Raw genomic sequence first — 14,940 nt, 5'->3', positions numbered from 1 at the left:
TGTGATGGTAAAGACCGCCACTGCCTGCAGTATGATGCAAATTGTAGAATAAGTCCAAACAACAGAACATATCCCCATAACTCTGTCATCATATACATGTACAGTTTGGCAATCTGTTTTTTTCTACTTAGAAGGTACTTCCATGGTTGTCTGACAAACTCTGATGTACGTTGTTAACAGATCTTAGAGAAATCTAATGTCTGTAGCTTGAATAAAGGATGCAAACTGGTATACAGTAATGATGCACACCACATTACTGCCTCACATGTAACATTTTATTCTGGAGGTGGAAATGATAAGATTGAAGTTGAATGTGAGAGAAAAATAATTCAACAAAATTGGAATTGACCAAAGAAGATAGTTAGTCCTGAGATTAATAAGGGTGGGTTCACACTAGCGTTAGTGATTCTATTATGGCTTTCCGTTATAACGGAAAATAACGGAATCCATAAGACGGAGAGACATAGAAACATAGAATGTGTCGGCAGATAAGAACCATTTGGCCCATCTAGTCTGCCCAATATATCTGAATACTATGGATAGCCCCTGGCCCTATCTTATATGAAGGATAGCCATATGCCTATCCCATGCACGCTTAAACCCCTTCACTGTATTTGCAGCTACCACTTCTGCAGGAAGGCTATTCCATGCATCCACTACTCTCTCAGTAAAGTAATACTTCCTTATATTACTTTTAAACCTTTGCCCCTCTAATTTAAAACTGTGTCCTCTTGTGGTAGTTTTTCTTCTTTTAAATATTCTCTCCTCTTTTACCGAGTTGATTCCCTTTATGTATTTAAAAGTTTAAAAGTTTCTATCATATGGGCAGGAGACGGATCCGTTCTCCTGCCCATAGACTTGTATTATGACGGAATGCAAAACGGAAGCCTTTAAAAGGCATTCTGTTTGCTTTCCATCCTAATAGAAGTCTATGGGCATCAAAACGGATCCGTCTGGGTCCCGTTATGCAAGACAGAAAACAAAGTCCTGTCGACAGGACTTTGTTTTCCCTCTTGCATAACGGGACCCAAACGGATCCGTTATGCTTTCCCATAGACTTCTATTAGGATGGAAAGCAAACGGAATGCCTTTTAAAGGCTTCTGTTTTGCATTCTATCTGCATTCTATTTTGCAGTCATCACAAGATGAATCACCGAGATCTGCTCATCAGAAGATGCATTACAAGCCTTGTAGCCCACACCCACTAAGTCTGAAATTTCACCAAAACCATGTACTTCCCATAAAAAGATAATTGTTTTAAAAAATATACTCCTTTCTGAATTTGTTTTTTAATCTCCAAAAGTGAATTGATTTATAGTTGAGTAGGTGAATAAAAGTTGCAGGGCTTTTTTTAAGCAGTTTTTTAGAATCCCCTGAAACCACAGCACTTGTTCCTTTTAATCACTTGCCCAGTGGCAGCAGTTTTCTGAGCAGCAATTTTCAGTTCCCAAAAATGCCACAAACAAGCCGTTAAAGGCTTCCGGAGTGAATCTCTCTTGGGCCTGCGCATCCATTGCAGAAACAAAAGGGCTCAAACCCCTCCCATAGAAACATCCACACATGGAGTAGGTTGTTGTAAAAGCTACAAGTCTGGACCTCACAGGTAAAAGTCACACAACCTGCTGAATAGATGGAGTACAGATGTGTGAGAAGAGGACATGGAATCCATTATCCTAAGACTCTCTGGGCGGGAGAACAAGAGATCAGAAGGAAAACATTAAAAAGAAATTTAATTACAGGATCAGGTTTAACCGAGCAGATTCATGTAGTCATGAGTACTGAATTTATGTTTTTTACAAGCCTGCCTCTTTTTCTCTTTTAAAGGAGAACACCTTGTTCTTATTTGTGCCCTGTTAGTACTTCAGACAGAAGTGACAACATGACACTAATGTAGAGAACTGAACAGGTTGAAAGTGAACAGACCAAGGATATTGTCACTATAAAATGTTCTCCTGTATTTATTGTCTTTGCGTTTTAATGTAGCAACTAAGCTTAGAAAATCCATTCTCTCACAGAGAAAACAAAAGTGTGTCAATTGGTATTGCACACATAGCCCTAAGCCTTATATAGTGGTGCAGGGAGAACAAGATTTAATATGCAACCATCATTTCCTTTCATCTTTCCCTATGACACAATAGTACAAATGATAATAATCATACATTTTGTAATGTATTTTATTGCAGAAAATGCCTCTTTCTCCACTTATCCTTTCCTCCTTCCACATGCACTGATCACACACTTTAAATTCTCTAGTAAAATCTGTCTTCAGTGAGAAAGACAGCTGCTGTCTAAATATCTATGAAGAGGCAAGGGGGAAAGAGGCAAAGGAGAGAGAAGCTGCATTTAGAGACCACTATGAGTGTTCAGTATGACAGAGGAGCCTACCCATGATGAGATATGTGCCAAATTATTGTTCAGCTCCCAAGACCATTGGGGGGCAATTGTTCTGTCTAGTTCCATTTTATTAGGGCACCTCTTTACAGAGACCATCTTGGCAGATTGGGGAGACTCCAACCCTGTAGTCTCTGCAATACCAGGGGCATGAAGGGAAATGTAGGATGTAATATATATATATATATATATATATATATATATATATATATAAAATCAAGATGGCAGTCAACTAATAAATAAAATGGCACATTAACCAAAACAGGCAAATACAAGGCCTACATAATGTTCACTACATTATCCTTCAATAATAGCCAATGCTGTACTAAATATATATTTTTAATTTTGGCAGTAAGTTTCATTAAAGGGGTTGTGCAAGATTATTTTTTTACAAATCCCCCCCCCCCCCCCACACACACACACACACACACACACACTTGACTGGACCTCTAAGTAAAGATTACTTGCCTTCTTTCTTGCACTGTCTGCCCACTACTTTTCCTCCAGCTCCGCTGGGCTCCCTCGATGTCAACATCCGGTTTGACATTGCCGCAGCCAATAACTGACCGGATCACCTTGCGTCATGTGACCATTTGTCATAATGTAAAGGGGATCCAGTCACCGCCACAGCCAGTGATTGGCTACGGTAATGTCAAACCCGATGTTGACATCAGGGTTGCCCAGCGGAGCATCGCAGGACTAGAGGAGTACAAGCGTGGCACTGGGAAGCAGGCAAGTCATCTTTCCTTTACAGGCCTGACTAAGTGGGTGGATGGGTTGCCAAACCTCCGCCCCCCATTCTTTCAAAACTCCTTTAAACTATTTCTGCAGTAAGCTGTGGATACTATGGTTTTATCTTGGACAATTATTATATGTCCAACCTTCATATTCCCAGTTTGAACTTCCTGGAGTATGGAAAACTATGCGCTCTAGTAGTAATGCTTCAGGCCCACAGCAAAGTCTGTACACAGGAACTGTATGACGGCGTACAAAATCCCTATGGTTCCATACTACAGATTCACAGGCACTCTACCTGCTGTATGGTGCCTTCATATACCGTTATACTCTCACCTAGAAGCAATAGTATGGCATGCAATAAAACATGGCACTTTTTATTTTTTTTAAGATTCTGTATGCACCTTAATGTGCCCCTGTGTATAAGCCAAGGGAAGAGAAGGTACAATATGGCCCATGGATTTGGAATGTCCTAATTAGCTGAAGACATGATTGAGTAAACTTTTTCTGCTATAAACATTTGGAAACTCTGAAGTCTAACTGCTAGGCTGTCATCACGGACAATTCGGATTCTTTAGTTCCTATTGTATATTTAAAAACACTAATGGATGTAAATTCCAAGGTATCTGACTTAAGCTTTATAGTTCTTGATTGCAATGTAATACTGGCTTGCCTGAAATCAGTTGATTACACATATGCCATCTTTTCTGCCTCAGTGTTTGTGAGAAAGTTTAGTAGAAAGAGAATTACATATAACAGTTTAAAGACATCACAAGAAAAGAATCTGTTTTATACAGCCGTTTATTTTTTTTGTTCAGGTTCGTACTCTATAAATATATTATAATTAAAGGGGTCGAGTCAGAGATCCCCAGCAAAACATCAAATTTCCCATGATGCAGCTTCTTGGTATTTTTTCAGTTCATTAAAAGTTTTAAATGTATGGCATTTTACACGTCCTATGCAGAAGCCTATGGGAAAGACACAACAAATATTTTATACTCTTTTTGAGCTTTTGAGATATATACCGTATATATTTTTTGTCATTGAGTTTTTCCTGTGAAAATGATCATGTAACAAGGAAAATGAAATTATAGCTTAAACTGTTTTTTTTTCTAATGTATTTGCTAGAATGTTACACAGTCAACGGGGCTGATTACAGAGGAAGCCAAAACCAGACGTCTTTGGACTGTGGGAAGCTTTGCCTCTTCTGGAATGAGACCTTTCAGCATCCATACAATACTTTGAAATACCCCAATGGTGAGGGAGGTTTGGGAGATCACAACTACTGCAGGTATGAATGCAAATTATTTCATATTAGTAGTAAAAAGTGAAACATTTGACATTTACATATTGATTCATAAGCAGATTTGCACTATAGTAGATGCCCCCGCTCCAGTGATAGATTGCAACGTTTTCTTCTTCCACTGCACAACAAATACGTCTGTCTTGTCCTTCTTCTAGCAGAAGGCAGACAGTCTGATGGATTTCCATCAACCAAATGAGAAACACCTGCAAAATGAATCCGCCGTGGATTCTACTGCGGCAGCTGGGTCCATGGCAGAAACTGCTTCTGCCAGTCAAATGTATCATAAAAAGACGAATGTTGCTACTGTTTTATTACTGGGTCTAGTTCTTTTCCTAGACATTGCCAGAGTTATTCACTGTAATCGTTGTGTATGTGCCCTGAAGTGCTGGCATCTGTGATTGGCAAACAGAGAGTTGCCAAATGTGCAGAAGGCACAAAGTGATATTTTTAGACCATGCCTTGGCATGTAACGCTGATTATAGCAGTGCAAGACAGCGTGAAGTTGTAGAGACAAAGAAATAAAGTTATTTCAATAGTATGTTCTACTGCAGTGTTTGGCTAGCTGTCTGTCTGCCGCTTGGTATGTGGCCCAGAGTATCTGTCTAAACACTCCAACCTCCAACCTTGTAATCTGGCTATTGTAGTCATCACTCAATAAAATGGCCTATCTGAACGTTTTTTTTTTATCTCTGGTTATTGATTGGCTTGAGAAATTTATGTGATAGAAGTTTAAAGGGGATTTCCACTTTGCATTAACATCCTTCAAAATAGTAACTTATGAAGTCAGCTGTAATTCTGTGATGCATTGGTTTTACTTTTATTGCTCCTATCTTCCATTTTGGGCTGTGGTCACATGACCATGTCCATGCAGCTCTTTCTTATTTTCTGTGATGTTATGTAACTAGCTGGTGGGAGGAGCTCGAAACTAGCTGGGTGTTAGGGGCAGTGATAGGGGGTGTCTATGTAACTAGCCAGTGGGAGGAGCTATAAACTAGTGTTGTGTTAGTGGAAGTGATAGGGAAGTGTCTATTTAACTAGTTGGTGGGAGGAGCTATAAACTAGTGTTGTATTAGGGGCAGTGATAGGGAAGTGTCTATGTAACTAGATGGTGGGAGGAGCTATAAACTAGTGGAGTGTTCTTAGGGGCAGTGATAAGGGAAGTGTCTATGTAACTAGCTGGGTGGGAGGAGCTATAAACCAGCTGGGTGTTGTTAGGGTTAGTGATAGGGGAGTGTCTATGTAACTAGATGAGTGGGGGGAGCTATAAACCAGCTGGGTGTTGTTAGGGGTGGTGATAGGGGAGTGTCTATGTAACTAGCTGGTGGGAGGAGCTATAAACTAGTGGGGTGTTGTTAGGGGTGGTGATAGGGGACTGTCTATGTAACTAGCTTGGTGGAAGGAGCTATAAACTAGCTGGGTGTTGTTAGGGTTAGTGATAGGGGAGTGTCTATGTAACTAGCTGGTGGGAGGAGTTATAAACTAGTGGGGCGTTACTATGGGTGGTGAAAGGGAAGTGTCTATGTAACTAGATGGGTGGGAGGAGCTATAAACTAGCTAGGTGTTGTTAGGGGTGGTGATAGGGGAGTGTCTATGTAACTAGCTGGTGGGAGGAGCTCGAAACTAGCTGGGTGTTAGGGGCAGTGATAGGGGGTGTCTATGTAACTAGCCAGTGGGAGGAGCTATAAACTAGTGTTGTGTTAGTGGAAGTGATAGGGAAGTGTCTATTTAACTAGTTGGTGGGAGGAGCTATAAACTAGTGTTGTATTAGGGGCAGTGATAGGGAAGTGTCTATGTAACTAGCTGGCTGGGAGGGGCTATAAACTAGCGTGGCATTGTTAGGGGTGATGATAGGGGGTGTTTATGTAACTAGCTGGATGGGAGGAGCTATAAACTAGCGTGGCATTGTTAGGGGCGGGACTGGAGGTGTAGCAGAGAAAGGAGAAGTGCATCATGGGTTTGGTCGGATAAAGCAACAGGTAGAATGATTGGTTTACATGGTGAAAACGGGTCAGGAGAGTCCAAATTGAAAAAAAGGATGGTGAAGATGTAGATTAGGTAAGCAACTACATGAGTTTAGAACCATAGTAATCCTGGAAAAACCATTTAGCATGTAGGTGTCATCTCTTCTAGGATTTGTAAGTATTCATTGTTTTGTAAAATATATTTGTGTGGAGAGTAATATAGGATGAGCTCACTTTAAACAGTTTGAGGGTATAATTTGAAAACCTAGCTCCAAGAAATATTTCAGTAAATCAAATCTACATGTCAATTTAGTGACCACTTTTTTCTAGACTCATGGTATGCAATTTAGCTTATGTTAGCCAAACTAAAGACTCATCCAAAAGAAAGAGTGCCCCATTTGTACCCCACTGTTTCACGGTTATTGCCGCACATCAGTGCAGAGAGGGTGCTGGTTGGCTGGATGAGACGTCTTAGACGCAGCTAAGTACGGGAGCTACGTGTTTTCAATGAATGCCAGTGCCCATTCTCAATTTCTAGACTCAATGAAAGATTCTTAATGGCTAGATATAGTGTTAAATAGTGGTTTCATTCCATCTTTGCCAACTTATGATTGTCCGGTACTGGTAACATATGAAAATATCACCAAAAAATGTATGAAAGATTTCATCATTCGAATCACATTTTGTCACATCAGACAGCATACTGATGTACAATTTAAAAGGTTTGTCCAGCTAGATAAAAAAATTTTTGAAAAGGTGCAGAATGGCTTAAAAAAGAAGTCAAAGCATTGCTGACAATTTCCCACTGCTGCCATTATGATGCTTACCAGGTCTGCGGTGGTCTGTTTTAAAAAAAAAATGTATGCATCAAGTGACATGAAAGTGGTATTCTGCTGCAAAAATGTGGTTATTGACTTTCACCCTGACTGCTCTAGATACAGCTTGATTTCCCTAAATATCAATTATAATACAGGTCTGTCGTTTTGTTGGTGATGTTTTCTATTATACAGATATTTGTTGGTGTGTTTTGCAGCTGATTTATTCTGATTCTCAATAATCCCCTATACACTGTATTTCTTCTATCACAAAACTATGAAATGACATGGAAACATGGCCCTAAAATCTCCTCACATCCGTTCTAGTCTCACATCTCAACAGGAAGCTAAAAATCAGCAGAAGCAATGCTGTGAAGAATGTCTGATACTCAGTGGCGTTGCTAGGGCTGGTGTCACCCGGTGCGGTAGAAAATGGTGTCACCCCTTCCCCCCCCCTCCCCGAAGCAATTTTTTTTGCCATATATGGGAGCTATGGTGGTGCTACTGCCATAGGGGGCATCCGTTAGCTCAGCAGACCCCCCCTAGCAGTCAGAGCCTGGTCTCGGGCGGGGCACTTCCAGATTATTTTCTGTCCGCCACCACAAAACAATGGTGCTTATAGAACAGACTACACAGTGTAACGGTATACTATATATTGTGTGGAACAGTGTATGCTATATGTGTATAACAAACATATTTCACATAAAAACTTACAATTACTTGGCTTGGCCCTTGGGGATCTCGGACACCACTTCAACACTTTGGCTGGGAGTGCCCCCATAATGTCCCAGTATAAAATACCCCTATATAGTGCCCCCAGTAAATCCCCCCATAGTTCTCCTCTCCCCCTTCCTGCTAGTGCCCTCCATAATGTACCAGTATAAAATGCCCCATATATAGTGCCCCAGTAGATGCCCTCAGTGTCCGGCCTCTGATAGGCTGCCGGCCTAGTGTCCCCCATAATGCCCCCCAATAATGTGCCAGTAAGTGTCCCCATAGATGCCCCCATCATGTGCCAGTATCAAGTGCCTCTCTCCTCCCCCCCACATGTCCCAATATCATAGTGCCATCTACCCCACCAATGTGCCAGTATCAAGTGCCTCTCTCCTCCCCCCCCCACATGTCCCAGTATCATAGTGCCATGCCATCTCCCCTCCCCCCCAAAAGTGCCAGTATCAAGTGCCTCTCCCCCCCATGTTCCAGTATCATAGTGCCATGCCATCTCCCCCCAAAAAAAGTGCCAGTATCAAGTGCCTCTCCCCCTCATGTCCCAGTATCATAGTGCCATGCCATCTCCCCCCCATGTGCCAGTATCAGGTGCCAACCCCCCTCCCCCCATGTGCCAGTATCAAGTGCCTCCAGCTCCCCCCATGGCAGTAACAGTCTGGTATTAAAAAAATAAAAATAAACACTTCTACTTACCTCCATGTCAGCGATGCAATGCAGCCTCTTCCTGTGTCCCGCCCTGTATGTCCATATATGGAGCTTGTGTATTCTAATTTAGCCTGTATTTCAGAAAAGTTTCTGCTGGGATTTGAACCCACGACCTGCTGTATCAGAGGCAAAGCACTTAACCACACAGCCATAAGAGCAGCCTTGCTACTGACTGAAAAAATATGAGACTTCTACTGTTATAGCTGGCTAAGTGTACATCTATACACATGACAGCTGCCCCAACACTGCTATATCTCTATATGACAGCTGTCCCAGCACACTCAGCCTTGCTATATCTCTATATATGATAGCTGCCCCAGCACACCCAGCTCTGCTACATCTAACACACATGACAGCTGCAGCAGCACACTCAGCTCTACTATATCTCTATATATGACAGCTGCCCCAGCAAACCCAGTTCTGCTACATCTATACACATGACAGCTGCCAAAACACACCCAGCCTGCTACATCTATACACATGACATCTGCCCCAGCACACTCAGCCCTGCTATATCTCTATATATCTATCTATTGTATAGCAATACTTAGAGATATATAGATGTAGCAGAGCTGGGTGTGCTGGGGCAGCTGTCATGTGTATAGATGTATCAGAGCTGGGTGTGTTTGGGCAGCTGTCATGTGTATAGATGTAGCAGAGCTGAGTGTGCAGGGGCAGCTGTCATGTGTATAGCAGTAGCAGAGCTGGGTTTGCTGGGGCAGCTGTCATATATAGAGATATAGTAGGCTGAGTGTGCTGGTGCAGCTGTCATGTGTATAGATGTAGCAGAGCTGGGTGTGTTAGGGCAGCTGTCATGTGTATAGATGTAGTAGAGCTGGGTTTGCTGGGGCAGCTGTCATATATAGAGATATAGTAGGCTGAGTGTGCTGGTGCAGCTGTCATGTGTATAGATGTAGCAGAGCTGGGTGTGTTAGGGCTGCTGTCATATATAGAGATATAGTAGAGCTGAGTGTGCTGGTGCAGCTGTAATGTGTATTAGATGTAGCAGAGCTGGGTGTGCTATCATATATAGAGATATAGCAGAGTAGCAAGGCTGCTCTTATGGCTTTGTGGTTAAATGATGCTTTGCCTCTGATACAGAAGGTCGTGGGTTCGAATCCCAGCAGAAACTTTTCTGAAATACAGCCTGACTCCATATATGGACATACAGGGTGGGACACAGGAAGAGGCTGCATCGTGCAGTGCTTTGCCTCTGATACAGAAGGTCATGGGTTTGAATCCCAGACACATCTTTCCCTCTCCTGATTCGTAAATGCCGGCCCTGCTGGTGTCACCCCCATCAATGGTGTCACCCGGTGTGGTCCGCAACGCCACTGCTGATACTGTTTATGTTTGGAAGGATAGAGATGTTCCAATTTTGTGTTTGAAACTACATTGTCCCAAACAAAAGGTTCCCAAACTGCAGAAACCTCCGGGTAAATAATCAGGTTTCAGTGTACGCTTGGAAATAGTTTTTATTGTTAGGGTACAGCCACATGGTCAGGTTTCCTGATGCAGTTTTGGAAGCCAAAACCAGGAGTGAATTAAAAAACGAGAAGTCGTATCCGTCCTTTATACATTCTCTCGTTTTTAAGATCCACCCCTGATTTTGGCTTCTAAAATGGCATCTGACTGTGTGGCGGTACCCTTATTTATAAAATCATTCACAGTGGGATAGATTTACTAATACTGTCTCAAAGTTAAACAGTAAACTTAAGAAAAAGTAACTAAAAAACTAAGACAGTCTTAACTTGAGCCAGATTTATCACAGTGACTGATGCTGGATGATAAATCTGGGGAACCTATAGACAGTCTAGTCCAATTTAACTTCACCTACTTGTTGGCCTACTTTTACTCCAAAAATACAATACATTTTTGGCACATTATTTGGTGCAGAGTAGCACATTTAGGCAGTGCCCCTTTGTGCCTTAGAAATTGTCTTTAGAAATCAATTAATTAGTCAATCAATGATTAGTACATTTTTAAAAGTATTTTTCTCTGACTCTCCCTTATGACTGGTGTACACACATCTGCAATATACTGTATTTGAGGCACATGTGGATTTAGCCACAGATTTGACTGTGAATTTGCCGAGCCCTCTGCATTGCACAGCATAAATTGTAGGGCTAGCTCAGCTGAATGTAATGATACCTTTCACATAGCGATTCTTTGCTTCATTATGGAGAAAAGGTATTTTACATCCCTATGCAAATGAGCAGTTAAGTGCACAGGAGGAGGGCCCAAGCTACTATGTGCACAATTGCACCTCCTGCTTCCTCTGCCAGCCCCTTCCTCTCCTTTTTGATTGACAGAACCATGATTCTGCATAGTCATCTTGCCAGGCCTTCTCAATCCGGCTCATAGATGTTTGGCATGGCAAACAGGCAGCGGTATCTATAAAACTCAGCCAAAGTATAGATTATGGCTTTCCTTATCCTTCAACACCAAGGGGGGAATTTATCATGAGGAGAATTTTTGAAATCTGTTTTGCTTGGGTTTTTATGCCACATTTATCAAATGTACCAAGCAAAATAAAATGGTTGATGCTCCACTACTAATTATATCTCAGTGCTCTTCTCACCTTACCACAAGACACTTGGGCCGAGAACAGGCTCCAGATGAGACTGAAACGTTGGTCGCGTCATTATAACACTTTTGGATGGATATAATAAATACTTAAATGCAATTTAAAATTTGAGTGCCGTGATACTTCATAACAACATTTATCAAAAATGTCACATATTTAATAGGTTTAAGGATGAGACAAATGTAATACTTTAGCTTAAATACACTACTCAAGTTTTCCTACTCTACTCTCCTACTGGAGAGAGATTACAACTTTTGTCTCAGTGATAAATCTGAAGTAAAACTCATCTCATCACCTGGCTAACCATGCCCTCTTTTCCACCCATATTTCAAAAGAGTGGTGTAAAAATGTAAAAGTCCAAAAAGTTGCAAAAGCCCTTCTTTTTTATTTTTTTCTTTTATTTAAGCCAGAATTCTGGAGTAAACATGTGATAAATAAGGGCCCAAGTTTCTTTGAGGTGAGAATGGAAGCAGGGGGGTGGCACTATTTAATTATTAAACTAATTACTTAATCTCCCCATCATAATATGGTTGGGAATCATTTACTTAGGGACATGGTGGTACAAATAAAGCAGGATAGTTTGTGGTATGAAGGTATATTACTTTTTTTAATACAGTGCCACAAGAGGCAGCGCACCAATTAGAAGGAACAGAGACCCAAGCTAAATTGTCAAAGTCTTGAGGAGGCGATTCAGTTATCTACAGCGGCAGCTTAAAATGTTGGGTCACATACAGTATCACAAACATTTATCATCTCCGCTGCAAAAATAAAAGCTGGAGCATATTAGAAGCAGAAACTCTGCAGGTTGCTGATTAATAATAGACGCCATAACCACCTTCATTATGATGCTGCTCGTATTCGCCCATGAATGGTTTGTATTTACACATATACTGCGATAAGGACATGAAACTGACCTTGGGTTCCATTAACCATTTGCATCCAAGCAGTTGGTTTTATTAATGCGAGTGATGATGATAGTAATCTTGTGCCCATCTGTCTGTTATTAGCCCAGACACTCAAGCATAGATTGCTGTATAAATGAGTTATGGCATCCTATTAAAACTATCCGTCCTTCGCTGCCTACCAGGCAGCTGTGTGGAATTATCTGCATGGGGAAACCTCCTGACGTCCCTTCTGTTAAAACCCATTGCTGTATACAAGCTGTAACCTATAGATTCCCATATTACTGTATGCCGGTATGTAAAAATGAAGAGCTTACCTGAAGCAATGTATTCATAATGTATATATCAGCTTTGTAGATATCTGATATGTTTCTATGTGATTTTGAATCAGACATGACAGGGAATGACAGAAAACATAATAGAAATGATCAAAGTCATTTTACAAAGTTGACATTTTTGTAAACCTCAATTGTTTTTCTCAAATGAGATAGCTCCACCACCCTGACCTCATTTAGGCCTCTTTCACACGGGGCGTCGTGTGTGAGGCCCGGATAGGATGCGGGTGCGTCGCCGGAAAATCGTGCGATTTTGCCTGCGAGAGGGGCGAGTTTTGTATGCGATTGCGTTGCGTTCTTCAGTTTTTTCCGCGCGAGTGCAATGCATTTTGCACGCGCGTGAGAAAAAGCTGAATGTGGTACCCAGACCCAAACCCGGATTTCTTCACTGAAGTTCGGGTTTGGGTTAGGTATTCTGTAGATTTTAATATTTTCCCTTATAACATGGTTATAAGGGAACATAATAGCATTCTTAATACAGAATGCTAAGTAAATTAGGGATGGAGGGGTTAAAAAAATAAAATAAAATAATTTAACTCCCCTCTTGTTCGCGCTGCCCGGCTCGTCTTCTTTCTTCTTCTTTGAGGACCTGGGAGGAAAAGGACCTTTGGGGACGTCACTGCACTTATCACATGGTCCATCACCATGGTGATGGACCATGTGATGAGCGCAGTGACGTCACCAAAGGTCCTTTTCCTTCCAGGTCCTCAAAGAAGAAGAAAGAAGACAAGTCGGGCTGCGCAAACAAGTGGATGAGGTAAGTTTAATTATTATTTATTTATTTTTAACCCCTCCATCCCTAATTCACTTAGCATTCTGTATTAAGCATGCTATTATTTTCCCTTATAACCATGTTATAAGGGAAAATAATAATGATTGGGTCCCCATCCCAATCGTCTCCTAGCAACCATGCGTGAAAATCGCACCGCATCCGCACTTGCTTGCGGATGCTTGCGATTTTCACGCAGCCCCATTCACTTCTATGGGGCCTGCGTTGAGTGAAAAAAGCACAAAATAGAGCTTGCTGCGATTTTCACGCAACGCACAAGTGATGCGTGAAAATCACGGCTCATGTGCACAGCCCCATTGAAGTGAATGGGTCCGGATTCAGTGCAGGTGCAATGTGTTCACCTTACGCATTGCACCCGCGTGGAATTCTCGCCCGTGTGAAAGGGGCCTTATAGTTGTATTTCTCATAAGTTTAACTTGTCTAAACACTGCCCTTTAGTTTATAGGGTTTATCCAAGTTCTAAACTGCCCCTCCATATGCCCATAACAGAGATTGTATTTACCTGGCTCCCCGGCACCAGCGTCACTTCTAATACGGCACGGTTGCAGCTGCATCTCCCTGTCGTGCGGTTGAAAAGATCAGTTGATGGGGGGAAAGCCAATAGCAGGCGCTGCCGCTCCCCGGCACTCGCGTTGCTTCTCATACCGGCACGGCCACTGCTTCATCTCCCCATTGCACGAATGAAAACATCCTGCATGGGACAACCAATAGCAGGCCGCGATGGGAACGAGCCTCCCTAACATTGCAGGTGACGCTAGGGAGGCTCGTCCCCGTCACCGCCGTCTATTGGCTCGTCCCCCATCAACGGATCTTTTCATCCGCACGACAGGGAGATGCAGCTGAGACCGTGCCGTATTAATTAGAAGTGACGCTGGTGCCGGGGAGCGAGTACAATCTTTGTGAGGGGCACGGCCATATGGGGGGGGGGGGGCATTATAGAACTTGGCTAACCCCTATAACTTATAATACTATATCATGAAAGCGTATAGAACATCTCTGTCCAGGATATCCTTATACACAACTCCTTAATTAACAAATATAGCATTAGTTTAAACATTTATGGGGATCATTTTTTTTTATAGCTGGAAACGTGGGACCATGATAAGTGTGATTCTCTTAAAGGGAATGTGCGATCACAAAATGACCTATTGTTTAAATCACGCTTTTATGTTTTTGTTTTTCCATGTCTATATTAGAAAAAAAAGTTATATATATATAATACTGCAATTTTCAAACTGACCACTAGGCCTAAAATATGGAAAGACTTCCTGTCTTTTGAAAGCAGCTATGCGGGCCCTAGACACAATGGACAGGTAGGGACCCCGTTGACTTCGATTGGAGAGATTTCTAGGCATGTTGTGTGACCTGTGCATAAGTCAGCAGGGAGCTGATAAGCTGTGATATCATCTTTTGTGAATGGTGGATGCTGAATGATATTAACTATACAGAAGTGTTACTTGTCATTGTAATTCTGGTTGTGGTGATAATGATAGCAGCTTCTGAAAAGTTACCTGAACAGAAAATCATGACCTATTATTAGGCCTAGTGGGCAGTGTGAAAATTCCAGACTTAGGCTACATTCACACGACCGAATGTGTTTTGCGGTCTGCAAAACACTGATCCGCAAAAAATACGGATAACATCCTTTTGGCATCCATATTGCCTCCGTTATTTTTGCGGATCC

At 41.9% G+C, this 14,940-nt stretch overlaps 1 protein-coding gene across 1 annotated transcript in view; it reads left to right on the top strand.

The window, feature by feature from the left end:
• Positions 1-14,940, top strand: part of KREMEN1 (kringle containing transmembrane protein 1) — a 185,907-nt gene that overhangs the window by 72,602 nt on the left and 98,365 nt on the right. Inside the window, exon 2 of the mRNA XM_040416012.1 lies at positions 4,255-4,417. Within this exon, the coding sequence (XP_040271946.1) occupies positions 4,255-4,417 (163 nt within the window). The remainder of the gene's footprint in view (positions 1-4,254; positions 4,418-14,940) is intronic.

This window comes from Bufo bufo, chromosome 2 (assembly GCF_905171765.1).
Source record: "Bufo bufo chromosome 2, aBufBuf1.1, whole genome shotgun sequence".
NCBI lineage: Eukaryota > Metazoa > Chordata > Amphibia > Anura > Bufonidae > Bufo > Bufo bufo.
Note: the sequence above shows the minus strand (reverse complement) of the source record. Positions and strands in the feature narration are given on the sequence as shown.